Raw genomic sequence first — 20,946 nt, 5'->3', positions numbered from 1 at the left:
ATACGCAACTTAATAGCAGAGAAAAGTAAAGTTCAGATACTATGGATTCAGCTTTAATGATTCAAATGCTGCCAGTTCTGTTCAAATGATTCTGAATCAAACAGTTCTAATGATTCAAACACTATTTATTCTAAACATATTAGTTCTATCGATCCAAAGGCTAATGATTGTGAATCGAACAGTTCTAATGATTCAAAACCTAATGATTCTAAAGCTAAGAGTTCTAATGATTCAAATGCCAATGATTCTAAATCTAACAGGTTAAACGATTCATATGCTAATGATTCTAAATCTAAGTTCTAACGATTCAAACACTACTATTTCTAAATACAACAGTTCTAATGATTTGAATGTTAATCATTCTAAAACTAAAAGTTCTAATGATTCAAATGCAAATGATTTAAAGCTAACAGTTCTAATGATTCAAATGCTAATGATTCTAAATCTTAAAGTTCTAATGATTCAAATGCTAATTATTCTGAATTGAACCGTTCTAATGATTCAAATGCTAATGATTCTGAATTGAACAGTTCTAATGATTCAAATGCTAATGATTCTGAATGTAATTTCAAATGATTCACATGCTAATGATTCTAAAACTAACAGCTCTAATGATTCACATGCTAATGATTCTAAATCTTAAAGTTCTAATGATTCAAATACTAATGATTCTGAATCTAATTTCAAATGATTCACATGCTAATGATTCTAAAACTAACAGCTCTAATGATTCACATGCTAATGATTCTAAATCTTAAAGTTCTAATGATTCAAATGCTAATGATTCTGAATCTAATTTCAAATGATTCATATGCTAATGATTCTAAAACTAACAGCTCTAATGATTCAAATGCAAATGATTCTAAATGTAAGACTTCTACTGTTCAAACAAACAATTCTGAACCTGGACAGTTCTGATTCAGATGCTGATGATGCTCCTGATTCTAACTCTAACAAATCTAAATCAGATGGATCTATATCTACTGATTCGAAAAATCCCAATGATTCTAGTGATTCAAAATCTAACAATTCTAATAATTCCAGTGCATACCCTTAGTATGAGACCTTAACAAATCTGTTCTGGAGTTTTCTCCAGCTTTCCTGAAGTATGAAGTTATTTATTTATTTATTTATTTATTTATTTATTTATTTATTTATTTATTTATTCACATAAATAAATAAATAAATAAATAAATAAATAAATAAATAAATAAATAAATCAATCAATCAATCAATCAATCAATCAAACTCACCATGTTTAGCATTAAAACTTGCCATCAGTAACTACACCTTTTTTTCTTTTTGTAGTTTGTACTTTCTCACCTAAATTAAAAAGTGAATATTATTCTAGTTTAGCATTTACACTTAAAGTGGTTTGTATACGTTTACCACCTGCTTATTAGGAAAAATATATATAATAAATCTAAATAATTATTTATTTATGTTTGTTCAACAGACTGCAATGTGTCCTCTCTGCCAGTCGGGGGCAGCACTACCATTCAAACGAAGAAGGCATAATTACACCATACATGAGTCACACAATAGAATATAATCTTGCTTAATGACTTGTATTTACTCGTGTTTTTTCTTTTCCCACGCTAATGGACATGCACATACACGTATAACGACCATTATTGTCTTCGGTTATTCCTCTGGAGTGTTTTGGTAAATTAATGATATATGAGTGAGATTGCAGACTTTATGTTGGAGAATATTGTTTTGTATTCACTGCAGTAGTGTGGCTTCAGATTACAAGCTTGCCTGACACTGAATAACCAATGAACAAGAAACTGTTTACTGTGATGACAAGAATCACACGCACACACACACACACACACACACACACACACACACACACACACACACACACTGGAAGAAAAGGTTGTGTTGAATTCACAAAACTGTTCAATGGTTATACCTGTAATAATCTCACCCTAAGCTCAAGCAGGGTTACATGGATGTATATGGATATTCATGTGTGAGTGTGTGTGTGGACAAGCTGAATCATGAGCATGGAGAGGGAAAGAACATAAACTGCATTAATGTCTAATAGAAGAAGAAGAAAAAGTCTTTATTATCGCATATATATATATATATATTATATAGCACAGTGGAATTCTTTTCTTTGCATATCCCAGCTGAGGATGTTGGGGTCAGAGCACAGGGGCAGCTATGATAAAGCACCCCTGGAGCAGACAGAGTTAAAGGCCTTGCTCAAGGGCCTAACAAAGGCAGCTTGCCAGTGCTGGGGCTTCAACCTGTTCAACGTATCGGAAGATCAGAGCTACCACCGCCCCGAATAGTGGTAATTTAGACGCAATTGATACACACATCTGGCCACTAACTGCATTCTTTAGTATTTAGACACACTCTTACACAAACTAACCACCTACTATGGCCTTCTACTCGTATTCCTGTCGATTAGAGTGTTATCTATTAGAGAAGAGTGTCACGGTGAAGGAGCCGAGGCTGAGCCGAATGTTGATGGACGAGCCGAAGCGCTGCTAACTGTGACAGAATGCACAAATGTTGATCCGTGGCCATGCAGCGGAAAATAATCGACTTTCTACAAAACACAATTTAACCGCTGACATTTTCTTTTGTGTTCAGGAATTTTTTTTTGTTTTAAACTCCTAGAAGCTACGAGATATTATTTCAAATAATATTCACTCTGGCAAGAAAATGACACTGGTTGTTTTGGTTGCTGTGAATGGTCGACTTCAGAAACTTCTGTAAAATCTACGGCTAAAGCTAACTGTGATGGAATTTTTCCGGAACATTCAAGTTCGCATTCATACTTTCCACTCCAGAATTATTGGAACCCCTTAAATGAACTGCTAAAATCCTGATTGTATATGATAATTATTCTTTGCAATCATTTGGACTAGTTAGAGTTTGGGATACATCCATAATCCTACTCTTTATATGTATATATATATATATATATATATATATATATATATATATATATATATATATATAGTATTATTGAGAATTGAACATTTTAATGAATGCACTAGGCCCAAACATACCTGCTTCTCAACACCCATCCCAGTCTGTCTATAAAAGTACGCAGCACTCATATTTGTTGTTAGGATTAGGAACGGGTACATCAGAGGGTCAGCTCATGTTGGACGTTTGGGGGACAAAGGCCAGATTAAGATGGTTTGGACATGTTTAGAGAAGGGAGAGTGAGTATATTGGTAGGAGAATGTTGGACATGGAGCTGAAAGGCAGGAGGCGAAGAGAAAGGCCAAAGAGGAGGTATATGGATGTAATAAATGAGGATATGAAGCTAGTGTTGAGGATGCAGAAGATAGGGATAGGTGGAGAGAGACGATTCGCTGTGGCCACCCCTGAAGGGAAAAGCCGAAAGAAGAAGATGTTTTCATAAATATTAATTTTGCTCATGGTGCTGAAGTATGTCAGCAAAGTTTCATTGAAAAATGCATCCTGAATTCTAACTTAGACTTTAAAAGTGGGATTGGATAATCATTATGAGGGGAAAATTTCTCGTCCTTTATTTATTATCAGCTGGCTAGTTAAGCGAGTGCAACAAGTAGCTAGCTACGTAATAGGTATTTACTAATAGATTTATGTGTCAATATAAATAGATAGATAAAGATCTAGGTAGAGGGGATGGTGGCTTAGTCTTTAATAGGATGCCTCACACATCCGGGGTCGGGGGTTTGATGAATGTTCTTCCTGTTCTTTTGGAGGTTTCCTCTGGGTCCTCCGGTTTTCTCATCCTGTCCAAAGATATGCACTGGCATCTCTGTATTGTGTGTGAATGGGTATGTGGAGTGTGTGACATTGTATCCTGTGACAGTTTGACCCTGAGCTCTGTATCACCATATATTGTAATATTACAAGATATCTAATTATAATATATTACTCAGAAATCACACACTGCTAGATGAAGTGGTTTATGTCATTTCCTCCCAAAACCTGCAGCGTCCATCATGATAGCGATGAAACCAGCTTCCTGAGCCATTACATCAGCCAGCCTTGGAGAGATACAGTGTACATTACAGTCCGGTCACAGTCTACAGATAGATGCTTTATTAAAAGCACTTGAAAACGTCAGAAACCTTCACTTGATTAAAAACGATGATCAATAAATCTGCCTGGAACTGACTCACACCATGGAAGCTCGAGAGGTCAGAACATCACTGAAGACATTGATTATTGAGGGCTTGAGGTGTGCATGCTCAGAGCTGCAGGCCTTCAATGTTTTATTAAGTTAGGAGTTATCAGATCAGGAGTCCAGCGCTGGAATACTATCTACCTGTTTCTCACTGCTCCAGTCTCACTAGACTGAGGTTTACAGGAAAGTGCGCATCTGGACAACACGGAAGCCTTGCAAGCGAACGAGCGGTCAGATATGGGGGTGTATTGTAAACATGACGCATTCATTTCATTCATCTTTAATAAGTGCTTTACCTTGCTTAGGCTAAGGCATTGGGTTAAATCACTAGCTTGGGAAATAGAACCAACTTAGCTTATCATGTATATATGTGATCAATGGAATTGAGTATATTGGTAGAAGAATGATGGACATGGAGCTGAAAGGCAGGAGGCAAAGAGGAAGGCCCAAAGAGGAGGTATATGGATGTAATAAATGAGGATATGAAGCTCAAGTGTTGAGGATGCAGAAGATAGGGATAGGTGGAGAGAGATGATTCGCTGTGGCCACCCCTGAAGGGAAAAGCCAGAAGAAGAAGAAGAAGAAGAAGAAGAAGATGTGATCAATGGAATGGTCTGGATTGATCCCAATTTCTGCACCATTTGTCAGAATTCCTACAGGAGCAAGCCAGATTAGCATTTTACTTTTCTTCCTGAACTTTCCACTAACACAACACATTACATAAGAGACATAATATATACAGTAGGCTGCTCATTTTTGAGGCTTTTGGATGAAACCCATACATTTTTCTGTAGAGCTTTTAAACCGAGGATCGAGATGCAAAATGAAAATAATAATAAAAAAAATCATAATAAAAGATTTATTCAATTCAACTCAATTCAGTTTATTTGTATAGCACCTTTAACGCTGGGCATTGTCTCAAAGCAGCTTTACAGAAATATAGAAACATAGAGAAAAAAATGCTAAAGTTTAAAGTTAAGTAAATATTTTATCTCTTTTATCCCTAATGTTTTTTTTTTAAATTATTATTAGATAATTATAAATCAAGTATAATATTAATTAATTCATATTATTTAACTGTTTTTAGTTCATTTTATTTATTTTAAATTGTAGGTTTTGCGTTCTCATTTAGTAGAGGATTTAGTCTTTCTAGAAATAAATGTTAAAAAATGTAAAACAGTTAATAATCTGCTAAAAGAATGAGACTCTGAAGATTTCAAGCTTGATATAAAATGAGTAAAAATGTGTAGAAATGGGTTTCTGTGGTATGTTGTGATCTCATAATACTGTGTGTTTTTCGTGCCAGCTCAGTGTTTCTAATTTTCTTTCTTTATTTTTTATTTCTTAGAACTTACGATTCTCTGAAACCAAACCGAACAACAAAGAAACAAATGTTCTTTTTGGATTTAAAAAGAATCTTTTTGGATTTAAATGTTCTATTCCGAATTAGCCGTATCCCCGTCACTAAATCTACCACAACTCTCCCCCTGCCTTTCATTCACTCGGCTAATATTTATCTGTGTGTCACTGTGTGATATTCTGCTGCTGATCCTGCTGTTTTTTAATCCATTCTAACCATAAACCTCATAAATCTTGATTTATGAAGTTATTCTTTAGAAATATCTGCAGATGCACTGACTGTGTGTGTGTGTGTGTGTCTCTATAACCACACATCTCCGAAACAGCATTTTCAGTCAAGGAAAGAAAAACAAACAAAAGAGACAAAAGCAGGCTGAGCTGAAAAGCTGATCCTTCTTTACAAGGCACCTTAATGAGAAAAAGGTTTGAAGAAGGTGATGTAATTTCCCCCTATGATGTCTCCTCTAGGTGTTCTGATTTTAGTGAGGCTTTTGTGCACTCACAAGGCCACCTCGGATTCTCATATTTCATAAAGAGAACAAAACAGTTATTCACGATGACATACAGGTTCTTCTTCTAATCACCGAAAAGAATAATTCGATCCTAATAAACATAATTCGATCCTTTTATTTATTCACTCGTATTCACGGAAAAAGGTCATTAAAGTGCAACTGAGCTGTAAATACATTCGATTTATTTTTAAATAGCCTACAGTGTCGTGAAGTGCGGGCGTCTTTCACCTAATTCGCATTTTTCAACGCAGGCTTGTTACCTTTGATAACGAGTGTCGGCGTGTCGCTTTAGTTTCAGCTCAGTTCAAATATATATAGAAATATGCCATGTTATTTCTGTTGATACACTCGCACTCGTCAGTAAACAACAGATATTTTTCCATTTGATTAAAAATTCTTTTTTTTGTGTATCGTGAGGTGAAATGACATCCTCTAGACAGGATTGTAATTTCATCCTCAGCTGTAATAGTGAGTGTACACCAAATGGCGGCTGGTGTGTGTTTGGGTGCCGTGGCTGATTGCTTACTCGGAACCATAGAAGCGTGGTGATTGACACTATCCGAAAGTCAAATGACTCCATTTAAGCTCTTTCCTAAGCTCTTTTAGAAGTAAACCAAATAAATCCGAGGCATGGTTATGATTTACTTTTCTGTTAGGTTCTACCTAGTTCTTGAATCTGATTAGTCAGAAGATGCTGATTCTCCAGCTGCAAATCACAGGTCTATGTTAATGTAATCATTGCAATACAGCCATCCATTTTCTCTATCCCTACACAGGGTCACAGGGGTCTAATCCCAGGAGATTCGGGGCACTAAGCAAGCAGTGCCAATCCATTTACAATTACTTTTCTGCCATTTGGCAGACACCCATATCCAGAGAGACATACAATTGATCTCATGTTGAGGGTTAAGGGCCATGCTCAAGGGCCCAGCAATGGCAGCTTGGTTTCGAACCTTCGATAGCCCAACTACTTATCCACTAAGCTATCACAATCCATTGCATGGCACAATCCCAAAAAACTCGCACGCATTTACACACTATGTACCATTTAAATATGCCAATCAGCCTACAGTGCATGTCATGGAGTAAACGAGAAAGGAAGCATATGGAGATGGACTTCAGGAGGAACTACCTGAAGAACGTGAAAAACATGCACACAGGGCGGTTATGGAAATTAAACCTTGACCCCAAGGGGTAATAATGTATAACGTACATTATATATATGTGCTATTGTTTCTATAGTAACAGGGACATGTGAATAGTAAATGCTCCACATAACAAGACTAATAACAAATATTCTGAAATCATGTTTTCTGACACCGGAAAGTCTCCAGAACAGAGGATATTGCACTTTCTGGTTGCTTGGTAACATGACGAGCTGCATTTATTCAAGCTTATTAATTTAACAAAAGAGAAAAAGAAAGGCAGGCGAGGAAATGAGTGTTTATAGATGCAGTAATGTAAGTGAGAACAAGAGTCTCATGGACAATCCACAACATTTACAAAATGAAAAAGGATGACATGCCTTTCATTAATAGCTTATAAATTGTAGCCGCTGGCTATGGTTTTCTGTGGTTAAAGTGAAATAAAACCCATTGGGACATGCTGTTATATTCATTACACATTGAACCGAGGCTTTTTTACTCTCAGGATTTACAGTGCATCCAGTGAAAAATGTTTTTCCACATATTGTTATGTGAAAGCCTTATTCCAAAATAGATTTAATTCATTATTTTCCTCGTAATTCTACAAACAATATCACATAATGACAACGTGAAAGAGGTTTGTTTGAAATTTATTAAAAATCACATGGACATAAGTATTCACAGCCTTGGCCATGACACTCAAAAATTGAGCTCAGGTGCATCCTGTTTCCACTGATCGTCCTTGAGATGTTTCTACAACTCGATTGGAATCCACCTGTGGTCAATTCAGTTGATTGGACATGATTTGGAAAGGCGCACACGCGTCTATATAAGGTCCCACAGTTAACAGTGCAGGGCAGAATACAAACCAAGCCATGAAGTCCAAGGAATTGTCTGTAGACCTCTGAGACAGGATTGTATCGAAGGAACAGATCTGGGGAAGGGTACAGAAAAATTTCAGCAGCCTTGAAAGGTTATACATGTGTTTCCTGATTTTCTGGGAAAAGCACAATAAACCTCATTTACTGTATCAAGCTGGATACAAATAAATTGATTTCTAAAAACACTTGCACAAATGTTTTTGTACATTTACACATAAATAACATGATCCTTTGCTGAATGGAGTTATTGCAATTTGATTGACGGATTAAGTGCTTTCCAAATGCCTGAGAGTAGTGTGTTTACTGAAAATCTTTACACTCCAAGCACCCGGATGAAGAACTTATTCAACTGGGGGGAAAAAAAAGAAGTGTGGAATGTCGGACACTTCATGCATTCAATGCTACATAGAGAAACAGGGGCGGGGCTACCAGGTGCTGATGCTGGATGAGAAATCCTTTTCAAGATGGCTGACATCTCTCTGATGGACAAGACATCTTAGAAGTTATTGTTCCATTAAGATGTTACCCTTCTAAAATTCATACACTAGATGCTATAGGGCGTAATATGTCATTTGAGACACAACTCATGTGCCTGTTCGTGCATGATAGCTGACCTGTATATCCTGCCTGCTGATGTGCATGTCCCAGCATAGCTGTAATCAGTAAACATGGGTTGAATGGAAAGGATGTTTTGACTCTGACGTGCAATCTAGTGAATGTCGCTGTTAATCCTCCCCATAGATGTAGATCTACAATTGGAATTCACCCCTCAGACAGCAGAGAGCTCTGAAAATGAAACTGCTCCTTTAAATCCTCAGATGATTGTCAGCTCCAATCTGTAATCTGTACAGCACGGGAGAAGTCGACGAAATAGTGGATTCACATTCTGGCACATGAGACTGACAGATATTTCAGGCACTTCGTGGAGATGTACAAGCATGTGGATGAATTCTGACAGAGTAATCTTCAGCCTGCGTGATTAGAGCCAGCTCAAAACGTCCACCGCTTCCACTGACTGGTGATGTCCAGGAATGCTCCACGATGCTCACTGTTGTGCAAAACTGACATGTAGCATTAGGGTTAGGATCTCATTTTTTGCAATTATCGTGTTGAATGTACAGATCGGGATTGTAATCTGGATGCTGAGCCTCTTCTTTAGGCTAATGTGATGGAGTCATTCTGCTTGTCTTATTGGAACAATATTGCAGGTTCATTTTAAATGCATTTACTGTACCTTCTGTAGGTTGCATTTCCTTTGTATTTGTTGATTTCCTGAGTATTAGCACTTTCTCAGGCATTCACTGAGAATCCTCCTCAACTTTCCCTACACGTTTGTTTTCACACAGGTAAATTCCTCTGTGTGTGACGTCTGCAAAGTGGTAGACAATTTCTATGATACAATTTCTGCCACTAAATGTATTTATTTACTTATTTTATACACTACTGCCAAAAGTTCTGGGTCATCTGCGTTACATGCACATAACATCCCATTCTTAATCCATAGGGTTTAATATGGAGTTGTCCCGCCCTTTGCAGCTATAACAGCTTCAACTCTTCTGGGAAGGCTTTCCACAAGTGTGTTTATGGGAATTTTTGATCATTCTTCTAGAAGCGCATTTGTGAGGTACTGATGTCGGACGAGAAGACCTGGCTCACAGTCTCCGCTCTAATTCTTCACAAAGGTGTTCTATCAGGTTGAGGTCAGGACTCAGGACCAAACTCTCTCATCCATGTCTTTATGGACCTTGCTTTGTGCACTGGTGTTCAGTCATGTTGGAACAGGAAGGGGTCATCCCCAAACTGTTCCCACAAAGTTGGGAGCATGAAATTGTCCAAAATGTCTTGGTATGAAGCTGAAGCATTAAGAGTTCCTTTCACTGGAACCAAGCCCAACCCCTGAAAAACAACCCCACACCCCAATTATCCCCCCTCCACCAAACTTTACACTTGCACTATATCTACACACACTATATCTTTACCTTTGTTTAAGGTTAATAATCAGTGGTTTCAGTGAAGCCTTTCTGTGAAACCAGCTTATGTACAAAACTACCACTAGCATTTCTCCAGCACTGTGAATTTTATTATCTGAAGTACAAGACTATTTAAGGGATTTGAATAATAAACATCTGGATTTCTGTAAAGCTGCTTTGTGGCAACGTCTTGTTAAAAACGCTATGCACATCAACATGGAAACTATTTGGCTGGTTCCTTTTTTTTTTTGCCTCATTAACTAAATTACTTAAGACATGCGTCTGGATATCTCATCCTGTCTGAATAGTACTTGGTAGTAATAGGATGATGTCTGTATTAATTATGTTCAGTTCAGTCGGAGAGAGTGATCTCTGTATAAATCACAGAGACGGGTGTGTCTCCATAATTTACACAAGGTTGTCATGCTAAAGGTTGATGTGGCGCGTATTCCTGGTATTTTTAATGCTAACTGCTGGTTGTAGAGCTTGATCAATTGTAGGTCTGAAAGTGCCGCTTCAATAACAAGTACTTAAAAAAATTATAATTTTTATAGTATTTAGTATTCTGTGTCTTCAGCGAAGTAAATAATTTTTGAATTGGTTTCAGTGGGAGATGTACGTCTAAAGCCTCCTTGTTCATAGGATATGACTGAATCATTGCTAGCATGTCAATATGGATATTTAATATATTAGCAGTTATTTTTATTGGTCATTTTATAGAAGGTAAAATAAAGTGTTCTGTCTACCGATGCAGGCACATGCAGTCTGTGAAAAGCTCTCATTCTCCCTTTCCCTCTTTCTCTTGCTTTCTCTCTGAAATGACCAGTGGTCCAGACTCTCTCGGCTCTCTGATTCATCCTGATCCCCACATGGACAGCCTAAAGCTCATCATGACATTTCTGTGGATGGTACAGCCTGTAGGTGGCTGTGGATCTTCTTCCTCGAATAGCTTTACACTCCATCACTGAACAGGTAAAAAATTCAGTTCAGTATAAGACAATGTTAAATGAATATTAATAATAATAATAGTAATAATGGAGTTTGCTTGTTCTCCTCGTCCTTGGTGGGTTTCCTCCAGGTGCTCCGGTTTCCTCCCACAGTCCAAAAACTTGCTTCTAGGCTGATTGGAGTCTTTAAATTGTCTGTAGTGTGTGTTTGCGTGAGTGAATGAGTGTGTGTGTGTGTGCCCTGCGATGGGATGGCACTCTGTCCAGGGTGTATCCTGACTTGATGCCCGATGACGCCTGAGATAGGCACAGGCTCCCTGTGACCCGAGGATAGATCGGATAAGCGGTACAGACAATGAAATGAAATGAATAATAATAATAATGCTCATATGCTCATAATGCTCTGCTCATTTGTTCCGGCTTAAACGCTAATGATCATTTGACTTTATCATTTTCCTTCAATATCTATATACTAGGGGCGGCGGTGGTGGCTCAAGTGGTTAAGCCTCTGGGTCATTGACGGGAAGATTGGGGGTTCAAGCCCCAGCACCGTGAAGTTGCCACTGCTGGGCCCTTGAGCAAGGCCCTTAACCCTCTCTGCTCCTGTATCATGGCTGACCCTGCGCTCTGAGCCCATCCTCCAAGGATGGGATATGTGAAGAAAGAATTTTCTTCACAATTACAGTAATGTATATGTGACAAATAAAGGCTATTTCTTTCTATTTCTATAATCGCTATCTTCTGTAGACATCTATTTCTATCTGGTGTCAGCCATATGAAGACTTTTGAGTCTAATTCCTCTCAAGGTTTTTTCTTCATTGCCTTGGGGAGTTTTTTTTCATATTCCAGCTATGGAAGTTGAGGTCAGAGAGCAGGGGCAGCTATGATATAGTGCCCCTGGAGCAGAGGGGGTTGCTCAATTGCCCAACAGTAGAGGTTGGTAGTGCTGGGGCTTCCATTCAAGGACCCAGAGCATTAACCACTTGAGCTACCACTGCCCATGTTTGGATATATTATCCTGATGAAAGAAAAATGGTTAGGGGATTTTTTTTTGTCTTATTGGTTTTTGTTGTCTATACAAAGATAATCAAATAGACTTTGGTACAAAAATGAAGGATTTAATCGTTAGTGCTTCATTACACCACAGACTTGCTTTTTTTTAATGTCTGATTAATACGATAATGGCTGTGATTAGACTAGACTAGTTTATCCTACTGTGAGAATTTCAAAGTGGCTCCTGAAGACGAATAAATGAATCACTTAATCAGTTGATACACAGCTGAAACATTGTAGAGAGCCATTGGTAAACAAAACCAGTGGTGTTAAAAAAAAAAAAAAATCATTGTAGAAGACAATCAGCTCCCAGATAGCAAAATAGGTCTGGCCCAGATCTGGCCCACACAATGCACTTACACTCGGCCCACATACCACAAAGAATGACGGCCCTTTGGTGGCCCATATCTGGTTTGCCAGAGGCGGGCCAAACATGGGCCAGCACTGGGCCACATCTGGCATGTCATCATATAAACAGTGCCATCACTGCCAGACCTGGTCCACATCTGGGTGACATACCACTTGCCATGCCAGAACTCAGCCAGCAGTGCCGGCTTAATGCCAGATCTGGCCCAGACCCGTCTGCTATGTGGGCTTCCAGTCTGGCCGCATGGATCAGGTTCCCTAACACTAAGCTGAGTGCGAATCCTGCACAACCCATGTACTTTTCCCATAATGAAGCTTTATGTCTCTTCTGGCATACAGCAAAGCCACTCCAATTCCATCTCTCTCTCTCTCTCTCTCTACTTTACACTTCCACACAAGTTATTTCTCCCCTGATTTAAGAGATATTATCAAACAGCAAAGGATTCACTTGGACTCGCACTTCACGCCTGTTTTCTTACCTGCAATATGTCTTTTTTATCAGTAAAAAAACAAAACAAAAACACTAAACAGTTTTTTTTTTTTGCTCTTACAGCATGCTTGATTGCTCGCTGTCACAGTAGTGTGTTCTCTATAAACTCTGCATGTCTTCAGAAGGGAGAAAAAACATCTCCACGAACCTCTTCTGTCTACACAGGATGTCTAGCTGGCAGTGATTAAAAGGAAGCAGTGCCACAGTCGTGTGTGAGGAGAAAGATGGCGAAGCACAGGATGTGACCGAAATAGCTGGGAACGCGTGCCAGCAAATAAGTTCAGCGTTCCTCAACGATCCAAATGCATTTTAAAATTACATGCCCACGTTCTTGTAGTCATTCATCGTCTTCCAGTCACTTGAGCTTGTTTTGAGGTCATTTACGATTACAATTACAAAAAAATATATACTCATCTGATTAAAGTCACCCTTGAGTTATACTGTTTGGATCTGGCCTCCATTTAAGTGCCTATTTAATTGTATTGTATTTAGTTTCAGCAGCTGTTGGAAATGTGCAGGAACTGAAACATGGACATGGCTTTGGACTGCTGTTTCTTCGGCTGGTTTTGCATTCAGGTCCGCTTCATTGAACATTTGATGGATTTGGAAGAAGGGATTTATGCTAAAACTAGAATCAATTCAGAAATTATGCTGAAGCTCGTACTCGGGTTTCTCAAAAAGTTCCACGATTGCTCTCGAGTGTGTAGTGTCCAGCTATACACTATATTGGCAAAAGTTTTGGGACACCCCTCCAAATCATTGAATTCAGGTGTTGGGCTTGGCCCCTTAGTTCCAGTGAAAGGAACTCTTAATGCTTCAGTATACCCAAGACATTTTGGACAATTTCATGCTCCCAACATTGTGGGAACAGTTTGGGGATGACCCCTTCCTGTTCCAACATGACTCCATACCAGTGCACAAAGCAAGGTCCATAAAGACATGGATGAGAGAGTTTGGTGTAGAGGAACTTGACTGGCCTGCACGGAGTCCTGACCTCAACCCTAAAGAACACCTTTGGGATGAATTAAAAGTTCCTTTCACTAGAACTAAGGGGCCAAGAAAAACCTGAATTCAATGATTTGGAAGGGTGTCCCAAAACTTTTGGCAATATAAGTGTAGAAATGAAATTCCTCTCTAAGCTTCTTAAGAAACATCAGTCAGTGTATGGAGAATTTTTTTTTGATGCAAGTTTTCTATGCTAAACTTCCTGCCTCCAGAGATAAACAAAATGCATTTAACGTCTGCCTAAAGCTATTTAAAAACAGCTTCATTTCATGTGACAGCATCTGAACTGGGAAAACAGATGGTGAGAGTAGGATTAAACATATTAAACAATATTTTAACACAAGCCTCGTTTCACGCCGATGATCAGTGTGAGTGTTGCAGTCTTTAAAAACCACATTGTATTTGATGTAGCTGTCAGATTCTGTCACCTCAACAGACTAATGCATTTTTACTGCAGAAGAAATACAGAGACCATATTCTGAAAAATGTCTTTAATACAAAATCTGTAATATTTGAGGTCTTATACTTTTTTTTTTTTAAATTTATTTTTAGTGTGCTCAGAAAACCTTCATTAAAAACGACATTCCTTCAACGTTTTCCTTCCTTCATTTAACGTCATTATAAAGTAAGATGGTGTCGGTTTAAAAGCCACAGAAATAATAATAAAAAAAGAAATAAAATAAAAGGAAATAATAATAATCCTCAAAAAGAACTGAAAGAAATTACAATAATAATTCTTCTCTTTTTTTAATACAATCCCATCACAATAAAATCATCTTCAACTTTCTAAAATAGAAATATTATTTTAGCTTTTAGTTGTTTCCCCCCCCCCCAGCACATATACATTTAAAATATTCATACAATAACGTTACATATTTCTGACCCAGTGGCAGATCCTGCACGAGGCACACAGCATTAGAACAGTGAGAGGCTGACTCACTGCTGAAATAAAACGCATGTCCTCATATAGCGAGGCTCCATCTATAAACGTCTTCCATGATCGTGAAGTACAATTTGAAGTAAAGAATAAACCCATCACTCAAACACAACACCTACGTAATCTCTCTGACCTACAATTCTTTTATCACCCTTTTCTTTCTGCAATTGCTCATCACCTCCTCCAATCAAAACACATCCCGGTATTCATTCGAAGCGTATTGAAATGACTAAACATTGCAAAACGTCCCCCATAAAACGGCATGAACGTTGCTACACCTAGAGTAGCAAAGAAAAGTCTGAAAGGGTTCCGGGTCTGTGGAAGAAGAGGAGGATTTGTCTGACATGAAACATTGTCCTTCAGAAGGATCACGGGATACAGAATGAAGGCAGACTTGTGTTAAAGATAACGCGCATGGACGCGTGCTGTTACAGGAACTAAGTCAGTGACAGGGTTCAGAGCTGTGAGACAAAGCAAAGCCAATTATTTTCTGCAAAATAAGTTCGTTATTTCCTTATGTTATAGCAGCGAGAGACAGTTGTTTAAATCAAATAAACCCAACAGATTTGTTACTGAGAAAATCCTCCATCCTCACCTCTGACTCTTGCAAAGTATTGACACTGGAGACTCCTTCCACATAGATAAATAAATATCTCCTTGTCTCCTTGTGCAAACTGTTACTATGGAAATGATGTAGAAGAACAAGTGCACTGAGCTTATAGAAAATTAATCATCACCATCTGTCCAATCAGAATGGAGAATTCAACACGGTAAGTCACGTTACGACATTCCCTATTACTTCTAGCCCCGTTCTCATGGCTTTGCACAGACCGAGCCTCATTAGTGCCATTCCCCAAGCCGACCATCACTCTGACCATCAGCCGCTCTCAGTAAGCTCTGTGCTGCAGATCCTCCCTCACTGAATCCTGCACTCAGCCTCCTGGGCCTCATTCTGTCCTGCTTTATCTTCACCCTTAGATGTCCAGGGCTTACTGACTGGCTTGCTACCTGGACCTGGTGATTATACATCCACCATTGTCTTACTTTCTACTTCCTGCAATGTTAACACCTAGCTTGTAGTTCTACCCAACCGTCTATCACGATCATTAGCCTGTTAATCCGGTCAAAATAGCGATCATCCGTTCTATTTTTCGGTTAATTCAACCCCTACGTTTCTTAAGCATCTTTTTCCAGCATCTTCTTCCTGACTGCTGCTTCACAGATCTCTGGAAACAACATCATTAATTATGTGGGTTTCTCTTATTGATAGCTATTACACTTATAAGTTTGGAGACTGACTCTGTGTTCAAAAATCCAGCAACGAAGTCAGAGATTTCGCTCCCAGTTTGTGTTTTGTAGGTAATCCACCTCTTTCAAATAAAAACTGGGAAATGCATACAGTCTAATGTAAAGTTTATAGATGTTATCTGGGTAACATGTAGCTGAATATTGTCATAATGCCCAAGAAAAGATGTAAAGTGCCCACTAAGTATCTTCATGGACACCGGGGAACTTAACAGCAGTGTTTACCTTGAAATAATAATAATAATAAAAAAAGCAAACGAAATAGTACAGAGCCCCACAGCGGACATAAAACTAATGCATTATTGTTATTTAATAGGAATGTCACCATCTGGTCTCTGTAGAGCAGCACCCTAAAAAACCCAGCCTGTGTGCTCTCTCGTAACACTATGGTTAGCTTTGGAAGTGTATGAAGCTTCATTTCACCTCCTGTCAAACACAGTAGCTTAGCTTGCATTGCCATTATGCATAAATGCTAAAATAAAATAAAAAAAATTACATGCTAAAGGTAACAGAATAATGTTTTGGTGACGTGTATAAATGTTTTCCCAAATTTAAATAAAATTACTTGGATGGACACCATGGCTAATTAGTAATTAAAAGTGGAAATAAAATATTAATGCAAATGCATATGAAATGCGTATTGCTTGGCGCTGTGGCCATATTGAGGCTCTGTATCGCTTGCCAGTGTGAACACAGAGTGAGTGTGCAGTTAGCTGGAAGCTGGATATGGCATAAGTGTTACAGCGAAGAAAATGTTCTCACTTTGGCTTCTACTGACAAGCTGTTTCGATCCTTTAGTGTAAAATGCAAAACAATAATAATCTCTAAAACTTGAAATAAAAAAAGAATCTAAAATAGTGATTTGAGTTATTAAAGTATTTAGATTAAAATATTCTGAATATTTCTGTGATAATACATAAAGTGAGGCTTAATAAACACGTTATAGTGCATACACAGAGAATACAGTGGTTCACAGATATGTCATGATGATGAATCCTGTCTGTTGGTTCCATTAAGGAGGCAGTTCTCTTGTACAATCATCAGTAAGAGCTTTTTTCACTAAAACTATCGTTTCACAGAGGAATATTCTCTCAAGATGACTGATGAAGATCAGGAAGAACATCATGACATTTGTTCTCAAGCTTGTATCTTCTATCCAAGTTTTCATTCAAATGAAAGCAGGTCTGGGTGTGGTTCTTCGTTTTCTCCGCTGGAGGTTCTCATGTGTTCCACTGAGCCGTTCTGAAGTAGTTCTCCCTCACTCACGCTAATGCGGCCGTCTCCTTTCCCTGGACGTGGTGTGGACGCCATTCTACTCTCAGAGCCGCTCAGTTTCTGCTTCAGCTCTAGGCCGTCCTTGTGGATGAGATCTGGAACAGAGAGCAGCATGCGTAACTGGTCTTCATTCACAGTGCCATGTTCCTTCTGTTCATCAGCTGTTTGGATGCCATCCATATCAACAGACTGGCCTTTCACCCTTGATCCGTTCTCCTCTCCTGTCTGGACCTCCAGAGTATTATCAGTTCCTGATACTTTCTCTGGATCTTCAGGTTGCTCAGGGACTTTGACTTGGTGGATCTTCTCTGGGGACGACAGGAAGGAGGAGTCTGAGAGCTCTGGAGAGGCCACCACAGGGTCAGAGGAGATCATCATTTCCTGAGTGGTCTTCAGAGCACGAGGGAGACGCTTCTTGTTGGTGGGAGGAGGAGGATCCAGGCGAGGGAAAGGGTCCAGTGAAATGTGGCTGTTGGAGAAAGAACAGAAGGTACACCGAGGCTGAAACATCATCTCTCACAATACAACTCTGTATTTAAATCCTGAAGGAAATCTTGGAGAACATCTGTCACGTGATGACCTAAGATAATCAATTTGGATTTATAATGTAATAGTTTATATTTCTGTATGTTCTTTTGTTTGAGTAGTGGGTGTGCATTGGTAGAACTCAGACACTGACTCAAACTACTGCTTCAGAGCTGGTCTTGTTTCATAATAGGTGGATGTTTCATAATGGATGCAATTCTCAATTTCATTCTAATCTTCTTTTAAATAATGACCTTATCAGAGGTTGTGAAGACTCATATTATTGTCAGTCCTGAACATCATTAAGAAATTTATGACATTAGGTGTATTAGTCCTAAGCCTAAATAAATTTTATTAACAGCCGTGAAACCTCCTGCTGCTGGTCAATTGATCAGCTGTAATGAGCATGGAGAAGTGCCAATCTATGATCATGGATCTATGAGCTTTCAAGATCTCATCAGTCATTCCAAGGGTTTCTAAGAGTGATTAAAGATCAGTCTGAACTAAACAAGTCCACAGGCACAGAAATACGGGGAAATATGCTTTACGGCTGTTTGTCTCCCAATTAAATCCGAATCAAAATCTGCAAGTGAAAAACATCCTCCAAACACCCACATGCTCCCCTTGAGGCTTTTTCTTCCATGCAAAGAGCTGCCAATCAAGGCTACAGTGAATCAGGACGTGTTCATATCGCCCCCCATTCCACGCTCACACTCGCTTGATGAACAGATGTTTTGCACAATGTACTTGTAAAGACAAAATGAATGGTCCTCTGTGATCTCTGCATTAGCACTCTCATGCCCACTTTCATGCTGGTGTGTTTCAGTAGACGGAGTAGATGAAGCTCTGCAGTGCATCAATAAACTAATGAATAAACCAGCCTCACTTGCTTCCTTAATGAAAGTCAGGCAGTGTTCTGCAGTTGAACATAAACAGTAAGTGTAAGAAAGCCCATTAAAGTCTCCTGAGTGGTGCGACACATTGATTACTGAGACAGATACTGAGAATCCCAGCAATGCCAAGGATAAGAAAGCAAAAATCAGCCCTACTCTCTTCCCCCTAATCAAACACGAGATCCAGATTGACTGACAAGTGTTTTGAGCTCTTTGCTTGAAATATGCCTTCTTGCTTTCTGTCATCGTAAATATAGAGATTTTGAGTTCAATGTCTGACTTACATATCATTAAAAAAAGCATAAAAACAACATACTATAATTTACTGTACAGATTAGGGATGCTGATAGAATATATATATGTATATATATATACACCAAAAAATGGCACTTGTTTGAAAGAATAATTATATAAAAAAATGCATTAAGAGTTTACAGAAAATGCAGTTCATTAAACTGGTCTAACTAAGTATTAACTTTTTGAAATTGTTAGGGCTGATCCAATATAATGCTTACTGCACAGAAAAGTCCAGAACATTATGCACAAACTCCGAAGAATTAATGAAGTAGAAATGGGGCTCATGGGAGGGGAAAAAGATACAAGATGCTCAGAGCGCGAGCGAGTAAGTATTATTATTTACCTGTTAGCAGTCACTTTGTGGCTGGACCACACTGCTCCGACGTTCTTGTTGACCTCAGTGACTCCGATGTCGCCCAGGCTCCCGGGCTCTTTACGACGCAGTAGATCGTTGACTTTGGCTCCCATGGCTTTCCCCAGGTTCTTCAGGTGTGTGCTGCTTTTTTGGCCTCCTGGAGAGGAGAAGTCCCGGCGGCCCGAGACGGAGCTCATCTTCGTCCCCTGCTTCAGCTGCTCGCCTGCACTCGAGTTCTCAAACATGCTTTGGTCAACTGCAGAGAGATGAGAAAGAGCAGGTAAACAGTCGTGCTTGTTTGCAGGGATTTTTTTCTTTAGTAGTGATAAAAGATTATAAATACAAGAGCTTTGGAAGAACGGTGAATAAATAATAATGGTGTAGGTGGGGAAAAAGCAGATTCCGCCAGCGATGTTCATTCATCATGTGACATTTAGAAAGACTAAAGCAAAAAAAAAAAAAAAAAAAAAAATCATCCTTCTAGAAAACATTAAAACATGCACGATAAAGCTCAACCGATACGACACAGCATAAATAACATTTCACAATGTGCTCTTACCTCCTGATATTTCTTTGAAAGCATTTGAGGGAGAAATGGAATGCTTTAATAATAGTACATACATATATACAGTATATAAGGTTATATTTTCCCCATGCAGACACTTCTGATAGAATAAATCGGTTACCTTTACATAGCTGCTATTGGTTCCTCTCACACAGCCACAGCCACACAGGAGGCAGAAAACAGAATACAAACATGCCATAATAACACCGAAAAACCCACAGATGTAACATCCTATTTTGACACTTTGCTGCCATTAGAAAGCCAAGCAGGGGATTAATGTGTCTTTAATGTACACAGACCATTTGCAGCCACTGTGATTTTCAGCCTGTTACCCCAAGCAGCTTTCAGCCAATTCGCTGAAGGATGAGAGCCGGAGCAGGAGAAAGCTCATTAGCCTAACCCACTTTTTTTTTTCCCCCACTGATAACAAGCACTTTCAAAGATTTCTTAAGCCATGTTGTTATCAGCACTGTACACCGGAGGAGCCTCTTGTACCATCGCGCTATGCAAATGTTGGACAGAGGAGTCATTGAAATGCAGGGAAAATATTTGGAGGGGCAAAGCAGGGAGATGTGCTAGAAAAATATTTGCATAATAAAAAGCTAACGACTGCATTTCTGTTTAGGATTTCATGAACAATAAACAACTCTCGCATACAAATTCCATTTGGTTCAGCTTAAGGGACACATCCGAGTGATGGAAAAGATCATAAAGCTTTGTGTACATGGCGAGAGAAATCGGAAGTGGATGATGATGAATTATTAAAAATCGAAACGTAAGGTGATTTGTGTGTTCTTGTGTATGCGTTGTATTCATATATAATTAAATTACGTCAGGGGTGATGTAGTTCTAGGAGAATCATCCGCACTCAGGTGGTGTGACGAAGTCCAACACAGAGCTACCACCCAAAGTTTTCCTA

At 38.8% G+C, this 20,946-nt stretch overlaps 1 protein-coding gene across 1 annotated transcript in view; it reads right to left on the bottom strand.

Annotated features, from left to right (window-relative positions):
* Positions 1-14,351: 14,351 nt before the first annotated feature.
* The window catches only part of nos1apa (nitric oxide synthase 1 (neuronal) adaptor protein a), a 142,593-nt gene continuing 135,998 nt past the window's right edge, over positions 14,352-20,946 (bottom strand). The window contains exons 11-12 of the mRNA XM_058402593.1: positions 19,451-19,718; positions 14,352-17,861 (exon numbers count right to left, since the gene is read on the bottom strand). Of these exons, the coding sequence (XP_058258576.1) occupies positions 17,282-17,861; positions 19,451-19,718 (848 nt within the window). The 3' untranslated portion in view covers positions 14,352-17,281. The remainder of the gene's footprint in view (positions 17,862-19,450; positions 19,719-20,946) is intronic.

The sequence above is a fragment of the Hemibagrus wyckioides genome, linkage group LG11 (genome assembly GCF_019097595.1).
Source record: "Hemibagrus wyckioides isolate EC202008001 linkage group LG11, SWU_Hwy_1.0, whole genome shotgun sequence".
Taxonomy (NCBI): domain Eukaryota; kingdom Metazoa; phylum Chordata; class Actinopteri; order Siluriformes; family Bagridae; genus Hemibagrus; species Hemibagrus wyckioides.
The sequence above is the reverse complement of the archived record's forward strand: the minus strand, read 5'-3'. Positions and strand labels throughout refer to the sequence as shown.